This window comes from Vicugna pacos, chromosome 1 (genome assembly GCF_048564905.1).
Source record: "Vicugna pacos chromosome 1, VicPac4, whole genome shotgun sequence".
In the NCBI taxonomy this organism is placed as follows: Eukaryota; Metazoa; Chordata; class Mammalia; order Artiodactyla; family Camelidae; genus Vicugna; species Vicugna pacos.
In genome coordinates this window covers 67853651-67879786 of record NC_132987.1, presented here as the reverse complement: position 1 = coordinate 67879786, position 26136 = coordinate 67853651, and the positions used below count along the sequence as shown (strand labels likewise).

General features: G+C 37.7%; 2 protein-coding genes and 2 long non-coding RNA genes across 7 annotated transcripts in view; 1 reads left to right on the top strand and 3 right to left on the bottom strand.

Annotated features, from left to right (window-relative positions):
• The window catches only part of GSK3B (glycogen synthase kinase 3 beta), a 165743-nt gene extending 154391 nt beyond the window's left edge, over positions 1-11352 (bottom strand). For all 4 annotated transcript variants that reach the window (XM_006210331.4, XM_006210332.3, XM_031680768.2 and 1 more), the window contains exon 1: positions 11188-11352. In XM_006210331.4, the coding sequence (XP_006210393.1) occupies positions 11188-11275 (88 nt within the window). In that variant the 5' untranslated portion in view covers positions 11276-11352. The remainder of the gene's footprint in view (positions 1-11187) is intronic.
• Positions 423-5138, bottom strand: LOC140697316 (uncharacterized). The gene is made up of 3 exons (XR_012074237.1): positions 5056-5138; positions 3979-4142; positions 423-507 (listed from the first exon to the last, which is right to left on the bottom strand). It is a non-coding gene; the product is annotated as an uncharacterized lncRNA (long non-coding RNA).
• A 376-nt stretch (positions 11353-11728) lies between the features above and the next one.
• Positions 11729-20879, top strand: LOC140697311 (uncharacterized). Its single transcript, XM_072964379.1, has 2 exons — positions 11729-13633; positions 20708-20879. Exon 1 carries the CDS (start codon positions 11729-11731, stop codon positions 12422-12424), a length of 696 nt encoding a protein of 231 aa, XP_072820480.1. The 3' UTR covers positions 12425-13633; positions 20708-20879.
• LOC140697318 (uncharacterized) lies at positions 17383-20363 on the bottom strand. The gene is made up of 2 exons (XR_012074240.1): positions 20238-20363; positions 17383-19091 (listed from the first exon to the last, which is right to left on the bottom strand). It is a non-coding gene; the product is annotated as an uncharacterized lncRNA (long non-coding RNA).
• Positions 20880-26136: the final 5257 nt, after the last annotated feature.

Sequence of the window (26136 nt, the reverse complement as noted above, 5' to 3'; positions counted from 1 at the left end):
ATTAAGTGTATAGAAAGCACTGTGATCTACATTGCAGGAAATATAAAGATGAGTAAAATATTGTTTTTGCCATACTGGGATTTATAATCACCTGGGGAGAGACAAAACAAGTTAACCAGAATGCAAGGCAGAATATAAGAAGAGTGATTGTGCTACAGGAGTTACACACAAATGCCTTTCATACCTTACGGTAAAAGGCATAGCAGACTAAGTAGCTGATGTGGCATATGAGATTCTGAAACGTGGGTAGGTCTTTGAAAGAGCAAGGGGAGAAAGTGTATGACAAAGAATATTTAGACTAATAGGATTCCACGAGGACCAGATCAACTATGGCAATGACAATATCTAACAAGCATACCAATAAGAATTTCAATATACATTTTAATAGTTATGCTAAAATATGGGGAAAAAATCATTACCTCCTATACCAAGCACCTTTCTGAAGAACATAAATCTCTCAACCTCCTTTAATGTGGTATAAAATTTCAAAATAAACTGAAGATATGACTAAAAACAAAACAAAGCAATGAGACAAATCAATGAAGTGTTTTTAATCTACATTCCCCTTATCTATTCCTTTAGAATAAATAGACCACATATATGATTAGACAGACTGACAACAGTATCACACAATAACATAATTCCTGGAAAATTCTAAACCTGCACTGTTCAATACAGTAACAACTAGCAACATGTGGCTACTGAGCACTTAAAATGTGGCTACTCCAAATTAGGATGCTCTGTAAGAATAAAATACCCACTAGGTTGTGAAGATTTAGTACCCCAAAAAAAAGAATGCAAAATTTATTATTAGTAAATTTTACACTGATTATGTGTTGAAATAATATTTTGGACACACTGGTTTAAATAAAATACATTCAAAAAATTAACTTCACCTGTCTTTTTACTCTTTTTAATGTGGTTTCTAGAAAATTTTAAATTACATATGTGATTCACACTTGTGGCTTGTATATTTCTATTGAATAGTTCTGGCTTAAACAACTGCTTAGTATTTATATTGTTCAGATTTCTGTACTTGCTTCATGTTGTTGCTTCATGTTGGCCTGGTAATCACTTGATCATATGACACAAAGTAACCTCCCAAAACATCTATGCCTCAGTGACAAATTAATGAAAGGTGAGACAACTGTCAAAAAAGCCTGTCAGCTTCTTAACTACTCTTTTGGACCAAAAGTGAGAGAAAAAAACAAATAAAAACTTTTCCAGGTACATTTACCAAACAGTTAATACTCCAGGCTGATGTCATGAGATTAAGTTAGAAAAGAACTACATGGTGATGCAGACATGGGATCTGGGAAATAGGAGAGTGGACTCTGAAGAGCAATGAAATAAATCAGAGGATGACAGATGTACCGTGGGGGCATGGAGAACAACCAGGCCAGATCCCAGCAGTAGGACAGGACTCTAGGAAAAGGACACTCCAGGAAAAGAACAGAGGGCAGGGCAAAATCTACATAATGCCTAATAAAATTGAGGCAAAAAAAAATTAAGATTGTGATCATTGCAAATTGCAAGAAAAAAATGGCAACAAAAAAAGTGTAAAAAAAATGTAAAAGCAAAGGATATGTGAGTTTCTTTAAATTATTAAACAGAGTTACCATACAACCTAGCAATTCCACACCTATGTACCCAAAAGATCTGAAAATATATGTCCACACAAAAACTTGTTCAAAAATGTTCATAGCAGTATTATTCCTAATAGCCAAAAAGTAGATAACTATCCAAATGTCCATCAACTGATGAACAGATAAGCAAACAGTGTCATTTCCACACAATGGAATATTACTCAGCAATAAAAAGTAATGCAGTACTGATAAATGCTGCAACATGGACAAACCTAGAAGACATTACATGAAGTAAAAGAAGTCAGTCACAAAAAGCCATATATTGTATGAATCCATTTATATAAAATGTCAAAAATAGGCAAATCCACAGAGATTAGTGGTTGCCTAAAGCTAGAAAAACGGAAGTATTAGGAATGACTACTAATGAATACATGATTTCTTTTTTGGGTGATAAAAATATTCTAAAATTAGACTACAGTGATGGTTATAGACTCCATGAATACTGAAAACCACTGAGCTATATATCTTAAATTAATGAGTTTTATGGTATGTGAATTAGATCTCAAAAAAAGTTTTTTTTAAAGGAAAGGTAACCATTGTACAGTACTCAATTCTGCACAGAATATTGCTTAATGTTTAGATACTGAGTATTAATCATCTGAATAATAATTTAAGTAAATAAAATAATTAAAACTGGTGGTATAATTATATCAGTAAAAGGGAAATGGGGATGACAATAAATAATACATACCATAATGAGATGACAATAATATCTAAAAATAATTTTAAGAAATAGACAAATAGCATACTAATTAAAATTATGACAAAACTCCTAGAGGAAATAGCTGTCATAGCTAAGGTTGCCTCTAAGAAACATGAGGCACAGAAGTTTAGCTTCCGTAACAAGACTAAGTCATATGACTAGAATACATTATTAAATAAAAAAATTTTTTTTAATTTTTTAATATTAAGGAATGCTCAGTTTAGGAGAAGAATGAAACCGTGCGCTCTTAAAGAGGTAAAAGGCACAGGCTTCACTGACACTGACGCACTCTGCGCCTCTGATCTCTCAAGAGAACAGGTTTTCTCATCTAAGATGTTTGAAAAATGGGAAGTTAAGTGAGAATATCAATAATCTTTTGTCTTTTTCCTTTACCATGAAATATTTCCAGCAAGGACACAGACAGTATCTGCTGGACACTATAAATCGTTTCTCAATATACAAACAGTGGTGAATATTTTCAGTGTCCTGCTTAAGTGTTCATCAGTTATGACTATTACCATTTTACCTCTTATAGCCAAACAGAAGCACTCTCTCATTTTTGTACTTACTCCCCATCACATTCAAAAAAACAAGTTTAGTAATCTACTAGAATGAAAAACAACAGTAGTTTTCTAGAATAATTGACAGAAACATTGTTTTAATTCTAACACTCTTATGCTAAAGCCAGTGTTAATTTAGGTCTGTATATACAAAATATGATTCCAGAGCAGGAATACCCTGTAAAGATTCAGAATGTCTATGGATGATACTTAAGAAATTGGAATGCTGGCTGTCACCAGCAAAGGGAACTGGTAATTACAGAGCAGAAGCAGGAAGAAGACATCATGAATACTTTTTAAATTCTGTATCATGCAAGTAAATTCCAGTTTTTTAAAGCATAATATGTAAATAAGACAGTATGGAACTATTATACAGCATCCAATTAATAATACTATTGTGGTAGTTACTATATATCATGCAAATATAATATACATATAACTATATATTATTATTGAAGCCCTACCAACTCAAAGCTTTCCCTTCCCTTCAGAGCTGGAGTAGCAATTTGACTTAGCTCAGTAACTTCAACACAAATTTTGAAGAAAATGGTTGATCAATTAAAAAGAATTAACTGATTTTATGAAATAAGGGGAAATAGAAGGAGTCACATTTTTAAAAGATAGATTAGCCTATATTGGAAAGAAATCTGAAATACCTTTTCACTTGTATTAGCCAACTAAGCCCCTAAGAATTTCTTAGACCTCCAAAAGAGAAAAAAAGTACTTTGCTTTGATTGGCCTTTTTCCTCATATCAACAATTAAGGTACCTACCTTTTCAATTCTCATTACAGAGGCTATAAGTGTATTTGGTGAAGTTACTCTCTTATAGCTAATTTAATTCATAAGAAAGCTTAAATGACTCCACGCAGTGCCTTCTAAGCATCCCACAAATAGAAGGTATAGGCATGTCAAAATCCAAACAGCAACTCTATATATATCACAGAAGAAAAAAATAAGGCAACAAATCTTAAATCACGTAAAATGCTGTTGCTGAGTAACAAACAGAGATGGACAATGAAAGAAAGAGCTAGAAATTATTCTCTGGGCTAGAATACTACACTTTAGTACCTTTATCCACATCACTGAGAACCAACAAGAGTTGGTCAACCAGACAGAGATGACCCAGTTCTCTTCCTCATCACTTCAGTGACAAAGAAATTAGACTGTTTGATGCAGTGAGAAGTTATTACAGAAACTCAGCTATCCAGAAAAGATTTTCCTGCCTTCTGTCCCTTCAAAAGAGAGTGAAGTTAGTATAATTAAACTTTTTCCAGATCAACATTTTGAACAATAATCAGAGTGATTTCCCGTGGAGCTGTGTGAGCCTATACTAAATAATCCCAATATGCCTGTTTTCCTGAATTGTCTGTCTACTCTTTTTAGAAGCTGTAATGCTTAATATCAGTGTACATTCATTCTTTCTAATCTTCAGGGTGTTTTTAAAGGCAATTGAATGATTTAGAACTATGTGTTAAAAAATAAAGAACTCTAACTAAAAGCCAAAAAATAACCTATGAGGAAAGTGTATGTACTATTTGTCTGGGGATTTCAGCTACTCAGGAGCTTTTTGGTCTAATTCTTGATTATCAAATATCAATTAATTCCAAAAAGGTGATGTTCCCAATGCACACTGATTCTTTAAAAAAGCAAAACAAAAAAACGGAAGGCTCACAGTTCCTGACATAACAGGTGTCCAATAGATACTTGATTGTGTACATAATTTTTTAAAAAACTTTCATTAAGTTTGCTGTCAAATATTAAAACAAAGAGCAGAACACTTAGAACACTTCACAACCTACAGGAAGAGATAGAGAGAAATAATAATCCTTAATTATGGCTAATTTGGAGAATCACATTCTAATATTACCTAGAAATATAAATATACCAGATTTACTTACAAACAAGCAGTACTTTTCAAAAAAAAAACCACTGCTCCAACTGAACATTTAACCAAAAAATACCATATATTACTTATTTTTCTTTTAGTGCTGGCATAAGCTGTAATAATTTTGTTTTCAATGTTAGTCTTAAGATGTTTTCCCTGAAATCTTAGAAGAATTGAGGATTTTTTCCAATACACCTATATTTGCTAACAGTCATGCCTGAAACTAATTTCAAAAGCAGAACTAATCATGAAAGTCTTACACAGTTCACTGCTAAATTATCAATGAAAGACTATCCTAAAAACAAAAGGCATTTTAGCTTATCTCTGGAATCCAAGTGTTAAGTTAACAGCAATCCATTCTCTGTAACATATATAATAAAGAGCAAGAGCTCTAGAATCAGAATGCCTGGGTTTAAATTCTAGGACAGCAACTTTCTGGCAAGGTAATCTTGGACAAGTTGCTTCACCTCTCTAAATCTCATTTACCTTTCTATAAAGTGGGGATAATAGTATTAGCTACTTTGTAAAGTTGTAATGATTAAAATGAGCTATTGCATGTAAAGAATTTGGCAGAGTGATTATTAGCACACAGTAAACATTCAATAGGCATATCACAAGTCAATCACATCATTCACAGCCACTTTCTATTAAAGCAACTTATTTATTAGACTCCTAAGCCAAGGAATTCAACATAATACAATTAATGGTAATGAAAAAATGGAGTATTAATGTTATTGCTATGCACCAATGTTACTAATATTTTTGCCTTCCTACCCACCATCTCTCTGGCCTATATATTCATTTAAATTATACCACCAACTAAAATACAAGTTTCTAGAAAAATAATGCCTCCGTCAGAAATGTTTACTTTTTATTACTAAATTGATTTAAAAGGACAATCAAGAAATTAACAACACCAAACTATGCTAATAAGGGAACATGATAAGGGTTCATATTTATGCCACTGTTTGGCCATGGTACCCTGGAGACCAAAGGAAAAGTTGGTTTGGCAGAATTTGTTTCAAAAAAACCAAAACATCATAGTCTCAATCTGATCAAACTAAAACGCTTCTAAGTAAACTACTCAATACAAAAATATGAGATTCAACCATTTACAGAATTTTAACTTGCATATCATTTGAAAATAGTCCTTTCTCCCCAAAACATAAGCAAAAGTGGGGAAGGAGACTTGACTGTAAACTAAGAATCCAAATCTACAAAGTTGTGTCTTTATATCTTGTACCAGACCAAGTACATTACAGTCAGGGGTATAAACTGAAATAATTTACTGAATGTCTATTATGTGCTGAATATTAACTCATTAAAGAAAAAAACTGGGCTAAAAACTCAATAATAGAATAGAGTAAGTTCCCTTTATTTTATCAATTTAATAGTAGGAAGCTTTGGGGAAAACAGATTGCTCTTTTAACTCTACTGTCAGTTTTTCCTTGCTGTTCTTTTCATACAGGTCTTTCCATAAATATACATTTCTACATCATGCTCAACCAATTTCAAAGACAATTTATATAACCAAGGAAGATTTGTACAATCCAAGAGAGAAGCAAAGATTGCAATCTCTACTTTAAAACCAATGAACCATGAAAATACTCTTATTCTTGAAATCATGCAAGATTCCCTCTCCACAAACCGCCCCCCCAAAATAAGCTAGAAAATGACGTTAAACATTCCAACAAATTCATTTACTCATGGTGATTATGGTCTCAGTAAAACAATATCTGGGAGGGAAATCAGGTTGGTCCTGTTAGTATCAGCATATAGTCCCATCACACCCATGTGCTCTGCCCCTTCAATTCTCCATTGCAGGGTGGAGCATCATAAGAGACACCGCATTTCCACAGCCTGCCTAACACCATCCCTGTCCCAAATTCCCATGAGTCTTATTAAAAAGTGTGGAACTGTGGCATCAGGGTTGGCACACAGCACATGTATGTTTCATAGCCTTCTCTAATCATAAATCACACACAAAAAAAGAGCTCGTCTGGTCTCAGAATCTTCTGCTTACACTTTCCCAGCCTTGCTGTTTCTCCAGAACACTATCTCACACCTGCAACCCAAGTACAAAACAAGGGGCAGATAGCACAGGGTACAAGTATGTACTGATTTTCAATAGAACTATCCCAGTGAAATGAGATGTCACCCTCATTTTCTAAATGCAATTCCCTATCAGTCAAAACTGATTTGTGAATCTCCTGGGTTCCCTTCAAGTTTTTTCCTAGAACTTTTGCCTTACAGTCATTTCACAATTAGCATTCTAGAGGCACTGCAACAAGAAAGTATGCAATTCTTACATGAAGGTCTTAGTGTTTAAACAACTATGGAAAGGTCTAGTTGGGAAAGGAATGAAAATTTAATGAAAGGTTTCGGTTTTCAGTTTCACACATGAGCTCTCTTCTACATTAACATGGATAATCTAGAAATCGGCTAAATTCTAATAACCTAATTTTTAACATGTCAAAAGCGATTGAGCTCCTTTGGGAATAGAACGCTAAGTTAGCACCTGCTGTTTGGTTTCAATCACCATATAACTAAATACTGTACAGTAATATGCTGGTATTAATTATTCTCTCTTCACTAAAAAAAAAAAATTTGATCTAGAAAAGTTTTATATGAAGAAATAACTTAAGTGATTTAACTTAGTTAGGTAACCAGCTAAATCTTCACTAATAGCTTATCAAAATAATTTATCACTAATATTGTAACCAAAATCACCACATATCTATTTTGAGTAAACTACATATGATGCTACAGAAAGAACCATACAACTATTAAAATTTATTTAATTAACACTTAAATCTGGATATGGACAAAAAAGAAATGGTTTCACCATATTAAGTTAAAAAAATTCAAATATACTGATTTAAACTTGGCATAAATGCTTAACAAAAAAGGCAAGAAATGCTTGTTATAAAATAAACTTTTAATTTCTGCTAGTCTTCATATTACCATCATTTTAAAAGCAAGGTTTACCTAGGAATAGCCATTATTTATTTAAAAAAAAGTTTTAAGCATGTAACAAACAATAAAGGCTGTATAAAACATCTAAAAATTTTATGTCACAGTTTAGTCTAAAAAATATTTTCATATTTTCAAATAAATTACCATGGGGCTATTACAACTAGGTTTTAAGTGTGAGGCCTTTGAATCTACATAAAAAATTATTTTCTTTTTTAGGACTTCAAATGGAAAGCATATAAATAAAAACCCTTAGCATACTACTCCTGAAAATAAACCCACCATTTTTAGGCGTAGAAAAATTAGAAACAGTGCAATTAATAGACTAGAAAGTTAAATATCATTGCCAGTAACCAACCGCTGTCTACTGAATTTCAAGGAAACCTATGGTATATTAAATTTTCAAAAAGTGAACTCATCTACCTTCTCATCTCAGTATTTTCTCAACTTTCCCATTACAATCAACAATATAACTTGGCGGTCAAGTCTTCCAGACCAATAACATCAGAATTTATTTTTAACTCCTGACTCCTTCCCAAATATTCCCCTTCGATCCAATCCAAAGTCCTGCCAGTTCTTCATTCACACTGTCTCTCAAATGTATTCTTTTCATCCCACTTTCACATTTTACTTTATATTCTCTAATTATTTACAACATACCCTGTTACTCCTTAAAAGGGCTCCAATGTTTCTACTCTAATCCATCAACTTGGCTGCCCAAATCACCTTCAAGCACCTTATTCAGTAACCTTTAGTAAATTCCAATTTCTCCTGAATCTCAACCAAACTCTTACAAGGCCCCCTCTGCCCCCTATTAGTTAACGTTAACATATTTCTCAAACCGCATCTCTTATTTTTCTACTTAGACCCCTTTAACTCAGATTTACCAACCTGCTTTATAAGCACAAAATTTATTGATCTGTCATACAACAATCACCATGTCTGTGCCTCTGTCCATTCCTTCCATCTAGAATCCTTTATGCTTCTCTATCAACTCAAGTTACTGCCTCCTTTAATGCCTGTCTTAAAACACCCCTCTATAGGAAGTCTTCTCTCTCCAACCAATCTAGTTCACCCCTTTTTGTCCCTCTAAACACAGCATTTTATTTGTATTTATAATCTTGCAGTCATCAGGCTATTGTTTTCACATTCTGTCCTATAACCTGCCTCCACAACTAAGTGATAAGCTTTTCAGGCCGATGGCTATAATTTCTTATGTATCTCTCTTTTCAACAGGGGTCCCTTAGAACACTAGCGCTCTAACAAATGCTAACTATTTCCCTTTCTTTTTATTTCCCCTACCATGAGTTTACTATTCATTTAGTTTTTTATTGAAGCTTATTTTTTGATGAATTAACAATTTTTAACATTTTCCCTCAGTTTTAATTTCTACAGTAAATATCAATAGAGCCCATATCATTTCTTCTAAAATGTCCTTAAAGTCAATGTTGTCAAAAACACATTATTAGCACTGAACTCCAACTTTTTAAATGTTAAGTCAACCTATATGGTAACAGAAAATTCAACATTTTAACCTACACACTTTACAAGTTACTCCATCCTCAGTCAACATTCACACAATTGAGAATTAAGGGGTCATTTTCAAAGAGAATCCTGGAAACGAAAGGCCCCAAATTTATTATAAGCTGTTCTATTTTGCTCTCTGAAACAGATATAATTAATTACCTAAAATTGATTTCGAGTGGTTTTTAAACCAAGATGAAAAACATACAAACACTCCAGTACCACAAGAGCCTCTTAAGCAGCTATTAAAAGATTTGCTTCATCATAGCTGAAAATTACCCCAGAATTTTTAAATATTCCTCTCAAATGACCCCATGAAGTGCTTAGAAAGCTTGACCATTCCCTGAAAGATGCATCATCAGCTTCCCTCTTCACATACCCTGCATTCTGTACTAGCTAGTCACCAAAAAAATATTTAACTCTCAAAAATAATCTCCCATTCAGCTATTACCTTAGACTACCCCGTTTCAGGCAAGTTTCAAAAGCCAGTATGAATTGAAATCCTGAGTTCAATTAATAGTGATCATTTTATGTTGCTTAAGGATGTAATCAATTTCACATAACTGCATACACTTTTTTTAATCTCAGTTCTTCAATTCTCTCCTCCTTCTAAGCAACAAAATAGCTTTTCTTTACCCTCATGGTGCTCCTTTCTCAAGGAATAAGGAAACAAAATAGATATTTGTCAAATTCTGTATGTTTAAATAAACTGTCATTAAATATCACATAAACATTCATAAATATACACTGGAATGTTGAATACTTAACATATGAAACACTCAAGAACATAGATTTTTCTGCACAAATCTGGGAAGAGGGTACAGCCTAGCAACAACCCTGAACAGAGCCCAAATATCCGTATGATATTCAGGACCACGGCCTTCTGCAACACCTATGATAGAAAAGTCTAAATCCTTATTATTCTAACTAACTCTTACCTAAATTCCACAAGAAACCAATTCAAGAGTATTTTAAACAGTTCCAAGAAGGGATTCCTGAACTCCAGATCATTTAACAAGTACTGAATGCAATGGCACCCCAAAACTGAACTTAAATGATGAGTCAATGACAATTCACATTCAACTTACTATTTGGCAACATGACAATACAAACCTCAATCAAAACTTGGACCTACTTCCAAATTACCTTTTGATTAAACATTAACTCTATAGTGGTAGACTGGTAATGTCACATCAGGAAGGTTAAGAGATAACATATTAAACCACTTATTCAATTTAAAACAATGTGTGTTGAGATACTACTGCTACTGATTATCAGCCCCACCAGTCCCTTCTAAAGGGAGGAATCAATGCTGGCCTCCAAACCTGAGTTTGGTACTGAGCAAGTTCATGTCTGGAATAAGAATAAATACTCTGTATAGTCATATAAGCAAGAAATAAATGTTAGGAGACAGTAACATTTAGTTCCCCTATTAACTATACAAAACTATAATAACCCCTGAGACCTGAGCTAACTAAACTATCCCTCATTCCAATAGCCACACACTCTGCAAAAGCACATCATGGTTATAAACCTTGTCCTCTTTATTCAAAAGGATGAGCAAGTAAACACTTCCATCACTATTTTAACATGGACATTCTCAACCAGTTGATAAGGATGACTATCAACAGCAAGAAAACTGTAAGAAATGTTTCAAAACAAACCGTCCAAATAAAAATCATTTTCTCAATTCAAGGTTAATGAGACCGGGGGAGGGGGTATGGGAGGAGAAAAGAGGAAGCTGCCTCATCCTTGACTGAAGACAGGTTTTTGCCCTTTTCCATTATCTCTGATTGTTTTATCAGGAGGTCTAATATTTTAAGATCATGGTATTACAAAGTCTCTTATTTTCAGGGTGAGGTGGAGAAAGGATGTAAAATAAAATCAATACTCACTGCTAACTTTCATGCTGCCAAAAGCTGAAGGCTGCTGCACTGGCTTGCAGCTCTCCGCAAAGGAGGTGGTTCTGGGCCGCCCTGACATGATCACTCTCTTCCCGAATCACCTTCTTTTCCTTCCTCCCTCCTTTTCTTCCTTTTGTTTTATGTTGGGGTGTTAGGTTAGTGATAAACGCAGCATTAAGTTCTCCCACAGGAAAAAGAAAAAGACTTCGTCTTCTTGGCTTTTCAGTCCTTTTGTATAGCTATAAAAAAAGGCGAGCGATGTATTTCTCCTTGAAGACAGATCAGTACGGATATTTAACATATAGATGATTGGGGGCTGGGAAAAAATACAATTCTTTCCTCCTCCTTTCCTTGGAGGGGAGAAATGGGTGGGGAGGTCCTAAAAAATATATATCACGTGAAACGGGGGCAAATACTTGATTGAAAATAAGTACTTTGAATATTATATTTTCCTCGGGGATTTTTTTTCCGAGTCAATGAAGAAGGGAAGCGGCGGAAGGATCACGAGTCTCACGCTTGAAAAGAAGGGGGGATGGGAAGGAGGGAGGGAGAAGGAGGGGTGGCTCGGAGATGCGACGGGAAACGCTGCGGCTCCGGCAGCGGCGGGATCCGACGGGCTGACGGCGAGGGCCCGGCGAGCTGGAAGGCGGCGGAGTCGCGAGTCAGTCAGAGGCGGGCGGTGGCGGCGGCTCCTCTCTTCATTGCGCCAGGAGCAGCTGCAGGCGGCGGCTGGATCCAGCGGCCATGGCGGCGTCGGTGGCGGAGGCAGCTCCCTTCAGACCCCAGGCAGCGGCTCCTCGACTGCTCCCCATACGCCGGGGACATGGGAACCCGGCAACCGCTTCCGTCCCTCGGGGCCCCCTCCCCCGTCCACGGCACCAGCGCGGCCGCCCTCCCGCCCCTCGCCTCTGCTCGGTCCCGCTCAGGAAGTGTCCGCGCTTTGCCCCTAGCCCGGAGCCCTGTCAGTAGCTGCGGGGCCGGCTCCTCCTCGCTTCCTTCCTTCCTTCCTTTGTCACTCGGCCCGGGCGGCGGCGGCGGCGGCGGCGGCGGCGGCGGCGGCGGCAGCACAAACCCGCATTCGCCCGGGTCGGGGGCTGCTCTGTGTAAGGAGCGCCGTCTGCGCAGCCGCCTAGCTCTTCCCCACTCCCCCTCCCCCCTCCTACTCGTCCTCCGCCTCCTTCCTCCCCCACCCAGCCTTACACCGCCCAGCGCCCCGCCGCCCGCGTAACAGGCGTCTGGGAATCGCCGGCCGAGTGGAGTGCCCGCCCCCTTCGGCAAGGGAGCCGAAGCCCTAGCGGAGCCAATCACGGACGTCGTTTGTTTGCGGCTCTTCCCGGAAAAAACCGATCCACGTGAGGAGCCAATTAGAAAATGTCGCTGGAAATTCACGCCCAAGGGCGGAAAATGCCGAAGATAGCCGATAGAGAAGAAGGTGGGTTCGCCTCGTTCTGTGGCTGGCTGGAGGAGAAATTCGACAATGGCAACAGCGGCCAATCAGAGCCGCCGGCCCTCACGAGAAAGCTTGAAGAGTTAAGGGCAGTGAAGCCCGGAGTCGCTTGTTAAAGCGCACTGCTGAGCACCGCGGCCGCGTTGTAATTGGCCGAAACTCCGCTGGGAGTGCACCTCCTCTGGTGATTGGTGAAGGGAATTGGGCTTCCGAGGACAGCCTGGCCAGTCAGAACGTCTCCTCCCTCGCCGAGGTGGGGAGAAGTGGAAAGCGAAGGGACGGTGTCTATAAAGCGCCTTCTCATTGGCCTGAAGCTTTGGAGTTGGAGTGCGGGCCAAAGTGAAAAGGAGGGAGGCCGAAACCCGTAATGGTAGCCAATCGGCACTCACTGCCGTCCAATCGCAAGACCTAGCTGCAATGTGATTGGCCTTCGGCCCCCGGCGGCGGTCCCAGCAGCGGGGACAAGCGCGACTTGGGTCGTGGCGGACAGTCTGACGGGTTCGCCTGCGGCTACTCGCAGCCGGTGTGGAAACCGCAGCCCGAGAGCGCGAGCCACTGCGAAACTGCTGCGGTCGCAGGGGCGAGGCTCGGAGCGCTCCAGCGAGCTGAGGGTTTAGGGGCTCTCCCCACCCACTAGAGACTCTCGGCGGGGAGGGGCTCGTTCTGCGCGCCCCAGGCTCCCCTTCGCCCGGGGTACACGTCCCGAGTACCGGCTTCTTTCCAGAAAGGGCCAAACGGATGCAGGGCGCTTCCCGGGCTGCGTGCAAGTTCTCGGACGCTAAACTGAGAACAAAGCTTCTAGAAAGGCAATGTCTCTGGGCGGCCGCGCCCCGCCCAGTCGCCGAGGCCACTGATAAGAGTGGGGCCGACTGCGCCTGGTGCGCGTGGCCAGGCCCGGCCTTCTAGAAACGCCCCTGAGAAATGAGCTCATGTTGGATGCGCGCGCTCCTCGGGCGAGACTGCCAAGCGCAAAACGATCCCAGAAAGCAGGTGAGGGGAAGTGCCGTCAGGCCGGATATCCCGAAGCCTCCAAGGAAACGGGAATAGCCCTTAGTAGTTTTTGGTCCTTCGGAACTAGGGCGAGCTATAAAAGTACTATCTAAGTAGGTTTCACACATAACGCCAGTGTTCATTGTTCTACAGAGAACCGATTCCTGTGGTTTGCCTTAAGGACAGTGAGGTATGGCTACGTAAGGATAGCGGAAAAAGCAGAGTGGACAGTTAACATCCTGACTGTAATCCCGTAGTGTCTAATATCCACCTGCAGAGTCACCCCTTTCTGTTAAGATACGATCGCTAGAGAGCACATACAGAAATACCCATTCTTAATCAGATTAATTAGCTATTGCTTTGAGAAACTCATGAGGGAGTTGGGACAGAACAAAGTAAGCTTTTATGGGAGACAGGAAAGGTCTAGATAGCGTTTGCAAACTCAGATGTCTACAGGGGCCAGAAAATTAAAGCAAATGAGTGAAACTGTACTGGTATAAGACAACAGGGAATGATAAGGAACGTGGCAAATTGGAGTGTCCGTGCTGTAACTGAAGGGAGCAGCTGTTCAGCTCTAGCAGATTGCTGCCCTGAGGAATGTGGATCCAGTGTTCTAAGATTCTCTGTTTTTTCGCCCCCAAAAGAAACCCTAAAGCAGGATTTTTGCATGAAATCTCTCGATTTTTTAATGTTGGCAGTATTTCCAAGCTCTGCAAGCCAAGCTAAAAACTTCCCAGGGTAGATGTGGCCAACATGCATTCAATCCGTAATCTAAAACCTGGGCATAGGTTTTATAGCCCAAGAGCGGTAGAGGCTCTTTTTCTTTGCAGGGAAGAGTGAATGTGAGTTCTCTAGATGTCATGGAGGAAAGTAAAGAATGTTAAAAGCAAACTCTACGTGGCAGCTTTGTCAGATGATTGTTACCTCTCCATGCAAACTATTAGGAAAGACTTGCCACTGGTCCCTAAAATGCTGTGAGACAAAGCTTGAAATCCTACCTTTCTCTTTACTTCCCATCCCTACTCCCAATTATACCAGCAGGAAAGTGAATAGCAACTGTTTAGGTTATACAGATTAGAAACATGCATGTTTTGTGTATAAAAAAGTACAAGAATAGTCTACCTTAAGGTTATGATTAGTAGCTTTACTGTTGCTGCCTTCAAATGTTTTGAACTGATGCTGTTTAATATAAAATATCTGATCAAGGTGGGGAGGAAATTTTATAGGAAAAAAAGTAGTTTAGTCTAGAAATAGGACTTAAGAAGGGAGAAATTTAAGAGAAAATACAGAATGACTGAAATTAACATTTATTGTTTCTCCAACCTTTTAAACTCTTGCTTTGCCTTCCCGCCTGCTTTAAACCACTTATCAGTTTATAGTAATTTTAACAGTTAATGTTTACTGAGTGTTTATAATGTGCAGGACACTATTCTTAAGTGCTTCACACACGCTATCTCAAATTATAATCCTATGATGTAAGTACTGTTATCACCTCTGTTTTAAAGATGAGAAAACTGAGGGCCAGAAAAGTGTACTAACTTACCTGAGGTCCACAGAGCTAAAGTAAACAGAACCAGGCTTCAGATCCCCTGTACTTCTCTCTCAAGCACAGTCCCTGCCTCTCTTGGTATATTTTCCTTTATCAAAAAGTCTAAGCCTTATGTTTTCAACTCTGTGTGCCTAGTTGTGATTATATCCTCTAGTTTGGTTTTTACCGGTTTGGTTTCCTTTAGGGCTCATCAGGTGGTCCCTTGTAGAGATCAGTGATTCTGAGCCACAATAATAATAAACCAGAGGATTAGAAAAAGATAAATATCCAAGAAAGCTGAGTGATACAGTACAGGTAAGTAGTGTGGTAGGGGAAAAAAAAAGAGGTTGGTAAGGGTGTCCACAAGGTAATAGTTAACAAATTAAAATGAACAATGAACTGGCTTCTGTAGTAATAACAAGTATTTGCGTAGTACTTCGCACTTAGGAAGTACTATTATGGAACCATTATTGTTTTTACAAATGAGGAAACTGCACACTAGAGTAAGTGACTTGCTCAGAATCACTTAGATGCATTTTTAATTGAAACTAGAAGAAAATATATGCAGGTTTAATAATGAAGATAGCAAATGGAATATGAGATGCAGTTTATTTAGATGAACCCAGAATCACTCAGTCCAAACAGAACTCCACAAGCAAGCTCTTTCTAGGATCTCATTTACTTAGCCAATATGTATTAAACACCTAAATGTTGGGTGCTAGTCTTCCAACTTTAATAAGATAATGTGTCTGCTCCAGATACTTGCAGGAAGATACTATGAGAGAACCCTAGGAAAGCCCTCCACTATCAAGGTCAATGTAAAGATTAAGAGAAAGGGAAAATAAATTTGCATTTATTGAATGCTTGTTCAATTCTTCCCTAAACCCAAAGAGATAGGTACTGTTAACTTCCCCCACCCCCTTTTTTTTTTTCACTAGACTGAGGGGAAAAGTGAGCAGTAAGTACATTACTCAAGGTCACACAATTAAAAAGTGGTAGAGTTGGGGTGGAATCTATAGCCAAGTCTATTTGATCCACCCTCTTTCTACTAGATAACTCTATCCTGCATCAAAAAGTAACATTGTTTATCCCATTTATGTAAAATTATATGTGTCTGTGCTTGCACACCCACACACAGGAGTCTGGAAATAATTAATTTTGATGACATTGTGGATGATATTGTATTCATGCTTTCCAGTATTATCTTCATTTTTACATAGGAAAGTACTTAAAAAGAGAAAACAAAGACTGCAGAAGAACCAAAGAAAAGAAGAAGCAGTGTGAAACTGCTCAATTTGATTAAATCAACTGGATTTATAGGGCACTGTGCCAGATCTTAGGAATCCAGGACTGTGAAGATGAATAAAAGTCATTCAGAGGTGACTGTCTTGCTCCAGTCTTAGGGAAGCTCAAGTAGAGTAACCTATAAACAGACAACACCATAATATCATCTGGGCACTATGGAGGAGAGGTGTCCCAGAAATCATTTTCCAAGTTGTATTTAAACTACTGGTCTCCACAGTCGAGTGCATGTACCCAGAGGTTGTATAGGATGATCCTTTGGAATGCTAGACCTGCTCGATCTTATTTCTATCTTAAAAAGTAAGAAATTACCTTTCTAATGGTTAATTTACTGGTAGACACTAGTGCTCTCTTCAGTCCCTATGTCAAAGGAAAAGGTGTCACAGGGTCTACAAAGAGCTATCCTAAAGGAAAGGGATGACTCCACAGCCTAGAAGGGAATGTGAATACAAGGTGCCATCCTGCTTTTTAAAATTTCCAGCAACATATGGCACTTGTGCTTAATTAAGTGGATTTCCAGTCATATTATTTGATTTTTAACTAACTTGACCCTCACAGATTGAAAATAATTCCTATAAATAAAGTATAGATAACAGAACAAACAGAAAATGGCAAAGCTGACATTCTACCCTGAATAGGAACCCTTCATTAGTCACATCAGTGGGTAAAGAACAGTAATGAGCTAATCGACTTTGACAAGAAGTAGGCCTGAAATTTTTGGGATTCTCAAGAATTCTTGAAATACGAAGTTACCATCTACTATTGTTACAGTCAGAGGCTACCCTAAGTTTAAGTATGACAGATGTAGCTAATAATGCCAGTCTTCACAATTACCAAAATATTTAAAGACTATGCATCTGGTACAGTTAGTAATTTGGTGTGGAGGAGGGGTGAGAATAAAAAAGTTTGGAGCCTTAAATAAAAATTGTTTTAAAGTATTGTTTATTATGCCTCATCTTTTTATTCCTATATATGTCTTAGGTGTGCATATCATATGAGTTCAAGAGTATATGTTTTATAAATATGCAGAGTGTATTGGAGCTGCCATTAAAAATTATTTACTAGTAGAGTATAAGAACAAAAAATTTTATAGACCACTGTTTTAAACAAAGATTATTTGCAAAAAAATTTTACCCCATTCCGTAGGTTGTCTTTTTGTTTTACTTATGGTTTCCTTTGCTGTGCAGAAGCTTGTAAAGTTTCATTAGGTCCCATTTGTTTATTCTTGCTTTTATTTCTATTGCTTGAGTAGACTGTTCTAGGACAACATTTTTGAGATGTGTGACAGATAATGTTTTGCCTATATTTTCCTCTAAGAGGTTTATTGTATCTTGTCTTATGTTTACGTCTTTGATCCATTTTGAGTTGATTTTTGTGTATGGTGTAAGGGAGTGTTCTAGCTTCATTGTTTTACATGCTGCTGGCTAGTTTTCCCAACACCATTTGCTGAAGAGACTGTCTTTATTCCATTGTATATTCTTGCCTCCTTTGTCAAAGATTAGTTGACCCAAAGTTTGTAGGTTCATTTCTTGGCTGTCTATTCTGTCATTGGTCTATATGTCTGTTTTTGTACCAATACCGTGCTGTCTTGATGACTGTAGCTCTATAGTATTGTCTGAAGTCTGGGAGAGTTATTCCTCCAGCCTCTTTCTTTCTCTTCAGTAATGCTTTAGCAATTCTAGGTCTTTGATGGTTCCATATAAATTTTATTATGATTTGTCCTAGTTCTGTGAAATATGTCCTGGGTAATTTGATAGGGATTGCATTAAATCTGTAGATTGCCTTGGGCAGTGTGACCATATTAACAATACTGATTCTTCCAATCCAAGAGCATGGGATATCTTTTCATTTTTTAAAGTCTTCTTTAATTTCCTTCATCAATGGTTTATAGTTTTCTGTGTATAATTCTTTCACCTCCTTGGTTAGATTTATTCCTAGGTATTTTATTACATTGGGTGCTATTTTAAAGGGGATTGTTTCTTTACTTTCTTTTTCTGTTGATTCATCATTAGTGCAAAGAAGTGCAACTGATTTTTGAACGTTAATCTTGTAACCTGCCACCTTGCTGAATTCTTCGGTCAGCTCTAGTAGTTTTTGTGTGGACCTTTTAGGGTTTTCTATATATAGTAACATGTTGTTGGCATATAGTGACACTTTTACCTCTTCTTTTCCAATTTGGACCCCTTTTATTTCTCTCTCTTGCCTGATTGCTGTGGCTAGGACTTCCAAGACTATGTTGAATAGGAGTGGTGATAGTGGGCATCCTTGTCCCAGATTTTAGTGGGAAGCTTTTGAGTTTTTCACCATTGAGTACTATACTGGCTGTAGGTTTGTCATATATAGCTTTTATGATGTTGAGGTATGTTCCCTCTATACCCACTTTGGTGAGAGTTTTTATCATAAATGGGTATTGAATTTTATCAAATGCTTTTTCTGCATCTATTGAGATGATCATGTGGTTTTTGTCCTTTTCCTTGTTGATGTGATGTATGACACAGATTTTGGAATAGCTGAAGGGAAAAACATTCCAGGCAAAGAGAAGAGGATATGCAGTGGCAGAAATGTAGGTAACAAGGTATTCAGAGAGCTGAAGGTAGTTTGAAATTATGTAGCACATAAGCTCTGGACCTAGAGAAAATAAAGAAAAACAGTATCAGATAATGGAGGTGTAGTTAAGTAAATTATGTTCTATTAAGTTCATATTATTCAATCAATAAAAATAATAAAAGCAAAGACTAATAGCAACTCAGAAATAATACTAATGTAAAAATACAGCACTTCAGATTATATATTACCATATTTCCAATTCTGCAAAATATATGAACATTTGAATCAAGATTGAAAAGGACAGAAATTAGAATAATTTCGTTAATATATTGGCATATTTAACTATAGATGAAAATATTCACTTTAAATATTTTTATTTCATATTTTTACAATAAATTAGTGTCTGGTTGGTTTTAAAAGGGAATTGGCTCTCAAAATAACTCACTTGTTCACATATTCCTTAGCCTCTGATTACATGGAATTCTTAATGGAAAAACTTCAAATTTCTCAGCAAAGCTTTCCAACACTGACATTTTTGCTGATAATCCTTTGTAATAAGAGTTATACTGTATTAATGAAACTAGCCAATATTTATTATATGCAAGACATCTGCTAGGCACCTGATATAAAGAAGTACATGGGCCACCTGAGTAGCTCTAATTTTAACATCTAAAGGAGCATAAGATGAAAAGAAAACAAACCCTCAGTAAGTAACAAACCCTTACTGATAAGATTATTTTGAGCTGTTTCAATTTTATTTCTTTTACTCCTTTTCTATTCATATTTTTTAGAGCGAGCTTTTTAGGCCAGCCAGAGTGTAAATATTTTCACATTGAATTGAATAAGTGATTTCACATGAGTTGAAAACATAAGTGTGTTGACTGAACGCTTTGTAAAGTACACTTCTTTACAACATTCTAGGTAATTCAGCCTTATTATATGGGCATTAAAATGTATTAAATATAGGCCTGCAAAATTCTCAGTTGGAATAAATACTTCAGGAACTCATTAGCCAGCAGTAAATCAGAAAAGGTTATACTTTCTTGTTCACATGGAAGTAAGACTCACATCTCAGAATAGAATAAAAATCGTAAGATATTTAATCTATATCACATTGATGGTGAATGTGAAAGCTACAAGAAAGTTGTCATTCTGTTTCCTGGCTGTTGAATAGCTTAACTTGGATGGGGGGAAAATACCTAAAAAGAAGTTACCCAAGAAGGTTACCCAAGAAGGAATTCCAGAACGCAGAGAGGGCCTGTCTTCCTCAGTCAGGACACAGTTTCATTGGGATTGTGGCCATCAAGATACATCCTTGCTCGGACTTCATTTCTGTGCCTTGTGCGATGAAATTCTGAAAGGGAATGGGAGAGAATGCACAAAGCCCCAAGCAATGTGTGTTCTTGTATAACATCTGGATCAGAGAGGAGTAGAAAGTGGCAGATATCAGACCAGAAAGGATTATCATGGGAGAGGTTTATAGCGCAGTTTTGTAAACCCATTACTATTTCACCATGTCTATTGTTCCTTATTTTTATAAGTTATATTGTATATGAATTGGTAGTGCCCGGTATTTGAAGATAAAAGGAATAATTAAGGAAAAAGAACCATTAATTCCCTAAATAATTCTTACCACTTGTTTAGAAACATTCAAGAGTCTCAGGAAAACACTAACTCAGATTTTTTTTTTTTTTGAGGTATCAACATGTCTGTGACGGCTGAGCACATCCTCCTGTCAGTACTCTTCTACTTTCTTGACAATCTGAATACAGTTTTCACGTTTAGTCCTCTAATCAAAAGTGATCCAGTTACTCTAATTTTTATCGTTAAATGCTTTGGCCATGATTCTATAAAATTTCATAAATTTTGGTGTTTTGTGTTGGAAAATACATGAAAGACACAATATTTAATACCCTGATACCATTAGGAAGTGCCTATTGTGTGTCTCCCGTGTGCCCAGAATGATGCCAGATATTGCGTGAAACACATTTGCTTGCAGCAAATTGAGAAAACTGCTTAAATGTTTTAAAACCTAATTATGGCCTGTTTACTGCATTTTTAAAATATTTTCAAGGTCAGAGGGATATGGCTTTTAGAATTAAAAACAAATCTCTTACACAGCCAAGTCAGCTGGAACTCTATGTAAGTAAACTATTCTATGGAAGTTGAACTTTTAATGTAGCATGAGAGGAGTTAAAGTGAAGTACTTCTTAGCTCCAGAGAAACTATCGAGTGAAAAATTCGTCAACAGGAGTTGCCGAAAGACACACACACAGTCTGCCTCTATATCTAACTCTCTTCCTGCTTAAATGGAATTACGTGAAGTTGTGAAGCATTTCTCTTGATCTCAGTTGATGCTGTGCACATAACAGGAACTCAGTAAATGCTGGCAGAATGAACGATATGATTACAATTGAAAAAGTGAAACCTAATTATAAGCATTAAAATTATAACCTTATAAAATGTTTGCATATGGACAAGACTCTGAGGAAATGTCCAAAAATAAAAATATTTGTTTTATTCATTTGTTGGCTTTTGGAAAGTTTTTTCTTACATTTAAAATTTTTCCATTATTGTTGCTACAATATAATTTGCATATCAAATTTTCTAAATTAGATGCATTCAAACATAACAGAGAATCACAGCTTGGGACAAAGCTCTGTTCACCTCTGGGGTTCAGACATATCTTGGCATATCTGGCGAATTGGTGGCTTTAGGCTGCCAAGAGGGTAGTTTAAATAAGGGTTTTGGCAGAAAGACTGCCAAGAAATGGGTGCCATCAAGGAGAGGGTTTGGCCAGGCTACTTTTCCTTCGGTTTGCACTGCTACAATGCACTAATCAGTATTCCCATTGGTCCATGCTTGTGCCATGCCAGCGAACCCTATTTTGAATGGTACTCTTGGGTTGAGGGGATATTGCTTACCTACCTTGAAGATTCATACTCTAACACAGTCTCATGGACTCCTCCCAGAAAGCATCATGACCAGGAACAAGAATGTGCTGAAATCTTTATTACATCACAAAATGTAATCCAAAGATGAGTGATTGGGTTTGTTTCCACTTCTGCAGGAAATATGATATAATTTTGCAGTATTGGAGACTGCAGAAAACACAGAAGCATTTTGATTCCTTGAGAACCACACTGGAGATCATGAAAATGCCCAGTAGAAGGTGGTGGTGACCTGAATTAACAGGACTGCCTCAGTAATGAGTACTAGGAGTGTTCAAAGACGACAGAAGCCTCAGCAGCAGACATCCACGTGGCCATAGATAAGACCTGTTCTGGAGTCCATGTAAAACACTAGGGGCTCTCAGAAATTATGGGCAGGGGACTTTGCAAGGAGCTGGAGGTCCTGCATCAGCAGGGAGAGGCAAAAGCCAATGAAATATGAATTTTAAAACCATTGGTAATAAGTTCATAATTATGGCTTTGGTTGATAAAGAATATGAGATGTGAAAAACAAATCTGCTGAATCTGACTCAATGCTCCCCATTCCTACGTGCTTCTTATTTGTGTGAGCACTTCATGGAACTAACAGTGCTGACAGTTTTTCAGATAAAGGGCATATTTTTCTTACAACATGACCCATAAGTACAAGTTAAACACTATTCTCCACCTGTTGTTCAACCAAAGAAACAAGGATATATTCCAATACTGGGGAAAAAACTAGCTGGACTGAATTTGTTGATATTTAAGGTCTTTTAAAGAGTAATTTTGAATGTATACCTCCAAAAAATGCTGTTTTCAAAGCCTAAAGCTTGCCAAAGAGGCAACTCCAGGGGTTTACCTTTCATGTACTGCTTCATAGTTTATAATGAATGTTATACTATTGGACATATACCAAAACCTATAAGGTAGAAAACAGGTAATATTACTCCCACTTTACAGATTAAAAATGGAGGTAAGGAGAACTAAAATTAGCTTTTCTGGCTCAACCGTAGTACATTGGTCAATAATATTTATTGAGTAGTCACAGGTATATGGCATTCCACTATGTTCTTGGAATAATATTTTTTAAAGGCACGAAGGTATGTGCTCTGAGCAGGCAAGAAAAGTCTCTCATAAAGATAAAAGTGACATCCTTTTAAAAAATTTTTTCATGGGCATTTTTTTCTCATTTGTCTATTTACTCCCTTTATGTGTTGTAGTGGTTTGTGTTTAATAGCTGCATAAGAATAAAATAGAGGCACTGAAAACCAATACTCTTTGAGTACAGAGCAATATTCATGGCACCTACTATATGAATCAGAGATTTTTTCTTAAAGAAAGATGTACATATAAAGTCCTTCTAGATTTGAAATATGGTTGCAATTGGAATTTAGCTAGTGAACACACTGAATACTTGCCATGGGCAAAGTACTGTTCTTAATGAGACTGAATCAAAGAAGAACATAAAAAAAGAAGAAAATGTTCACTTTCCTTAGTAATTTTTAATCTGACTAGGAGGGGATAAGACATAGATTAGGTATATTAAAAAGCCTCAATAAATATTTATTGAATGAGTGAATAGATGGATGACTAGAAAAGTTCACTATTGGTCCAAAGTAGCATATGATAAATACCAAGAAAATGAGGGAATGTCTATATAAGAGATCAGGCGATAGTTCAACTAGAGAATGGAATAAGCCACTGGTCAGACCCATCTTCTGTTCTTACTCCTGCGAATAGAGTTATTTCTCCACAAGAAAGAGGAATTCTGTTACAAACTTTTTTTAAGAGGAAAGGCTGGGGCAGCACACTGGGAAGAAGAAAACTACAGTTACACCTGGACACTATAGGCCTATTTAGTTAAAAACTAAAGGTTTTCAATAGGGTATTTGCCAAACCCAAAAAGCAGCAGGAGGTGCAAGGCCAGTGCCTAGAAGGAAATCAGAAGCTATATCAAGAGAACAAGAGATTATCCACTAACTCTGTAAGGATGAATGGGGCATCTGAGAAACACAGTGAAATTAGAGAACAGAGTTGAGATGTTGCCTCCCTCATTTTTAAGGATTGTGAAGTTATGGAGATAGCAGAAGGAACAGTTCAAGAGGGTAAACAACAGACCATTATATCAATTTTTTAAAAAAAGACTGCAAAATGATGTTATATTTATCATTAAGAAGTCACTAGATTCCTCTATAACTATGTGGAGTCAGAATTATGTAGGTGAGGTCAGGTTGTAGAGCAACTTTGAATAGATAAAAGAATAATTAAGCTAAGGAAATCAGGGATTAGAGATAAGTAAGAGTATACTGAGAAGATATGGGGCTACTAGTTTATCTTGGGATAAACTTGCTCCCTTATCTTGGGAGCAAAACTGAAATTGTCCTAACACCAATAGTGTCTTAGAGGAGCACTTTGAGGTCAGTATGATGATCATTTTAGAAGCCAAGAGTTGGCACAGAGACAGGTATTCTTCTAAGTTAAGATTTGCTTTGCTTGCTAATACAATGGAAAATTGAGCACAGTTTGGAATCTGTTTCATGAAAAAAATACAGTTAATTTGAGATAATCCTCACTGATATTTTGTACATTTGCAGGGACAATAGTAATCTATAGGATTTTGGGGAAGACACACTAAAATTTATCTCCAAAGTGAATGAGTCAAAAGTTGTAAATTTTAGAAACTGGCTAAAGCTTCATCAAGAAATCTAATAGATTTTTTTTTCTTTTGGAAAGTGGCTCAGGACCCAGTGAATCTGGGGACAAACTTCAGTGCTTTTGCCAGGTGCCCATTTAAAACACTGATCCTTGCCTTGAACTATAATGTTGTGGCTATAATGTATTGGCATTCAAATGACAGCTTAGGAAAAGAGGCCTCATTATGCTCCCTAAGGAAACAATTTGTTCCCTGCCAAAATTAGGATTACCTTGCTTTAGGAAGAGGGTGCATACTATGCTGACAGCCAAATGATGATTTACCAAAAATAACAAATTCCACTGTGGATGGCAAAGGAGCCTCATATAACCCAGAAGGGAGAGGGTATTAGGAATGACCTTCCAGACAGTTGTTGAGGGACATGCTGAAAACTGTGCTGAAAGCAAAATAGTCATAGCTGGGCGTGGCACTACTTTAATGACCTGGCAAATCTGAAACTACCTTGGTAAAGGTAAATCATTGGGTGGGGGTTTTAAGCCCTACGTGTTAAAGCCTAGAGTAGGCATAGCAAAAATGAGGACCTTAATCACTATTTATTCCATTTCTATATACATGGCAGACATGGATAACAGGTAACTCAGTCTCAGGGTCCTTCTCAATCTACACAGCACCTTAAGTAGGCACTGCCTATCAGTGGGAATTGTCAGATCATTTGAAACCTATTTCCTTGCCTATGGATTGCTCCAATATGATGCCTAGTCTGCCCTTAGATGAGGGGATAATGGTCCTGAAAAGCATTTGGCTGTGGGAGAAACTCTCATCTCCCAAGATGTTGGGCAGCACATCTAAGTGAACATCCACTCATGAGGATGTCCAGGAGCTTGGGGATCCACCTGCCATTCAGCTGACCCCAGGAGATGGACTTCCATGCTTCATTACTCACGGCCCACTGCCCAAGAATACCTGCTCTGAGTAGATATCAGCTAAGTGAGCCTTTCCATAATGAAATGCTGGCATGGCCAGGCTGCCTAAAAGAATCTGTGGTTACTTGCTTCTTGGCCTTGGCTTAGGACTATTTATGCTGTTGGAAAATACTTAGTTTTTGAGCTGATGAAATGTGACAGCACCTGTGAAAACTGTTTGAAAACTTTAAAAGCCGGTACTCAGGTAGGGAATATGGGTGAGGGTGATTATTAGGAGATAACAAAAGCTTAAGCTCAGAATTTTTCCTTAAGCTTACAATTTCTTATTTAATTAGCTCTTTTTTTTTATAAGACTGGAGTGGAATCTTTCCCTTTCTGGGAGGCAAAAATAATGAGATGTTTGCCTTGACTTTGCTATTATTGTGTATTTGTAACATCCCTAAATCCACCCCAGTGCATCCTACACACTTGTCAGATTGATGTAACTCTCACACCACTGTCATCACTTAACCCAGCTGCTCAGGAACCTAAATTGATCCCTCTATCTGTTGTAGAAAATACAGGCTCTTCTTTCTTGTATTCAAAGTCATCCTTCAACTATGCATGCTTTCCACTCACCC

Bases quoted from the DNA above. Each gene is read 5' to 3' on its own strand.
- LOC140697311 (XM_072964379.1), top strand. From the start codon at position 11,729: ATGGGAAGGAGGGAGGGAGAAGGAGGGGTGGCTCGGAGATGCGACGGG.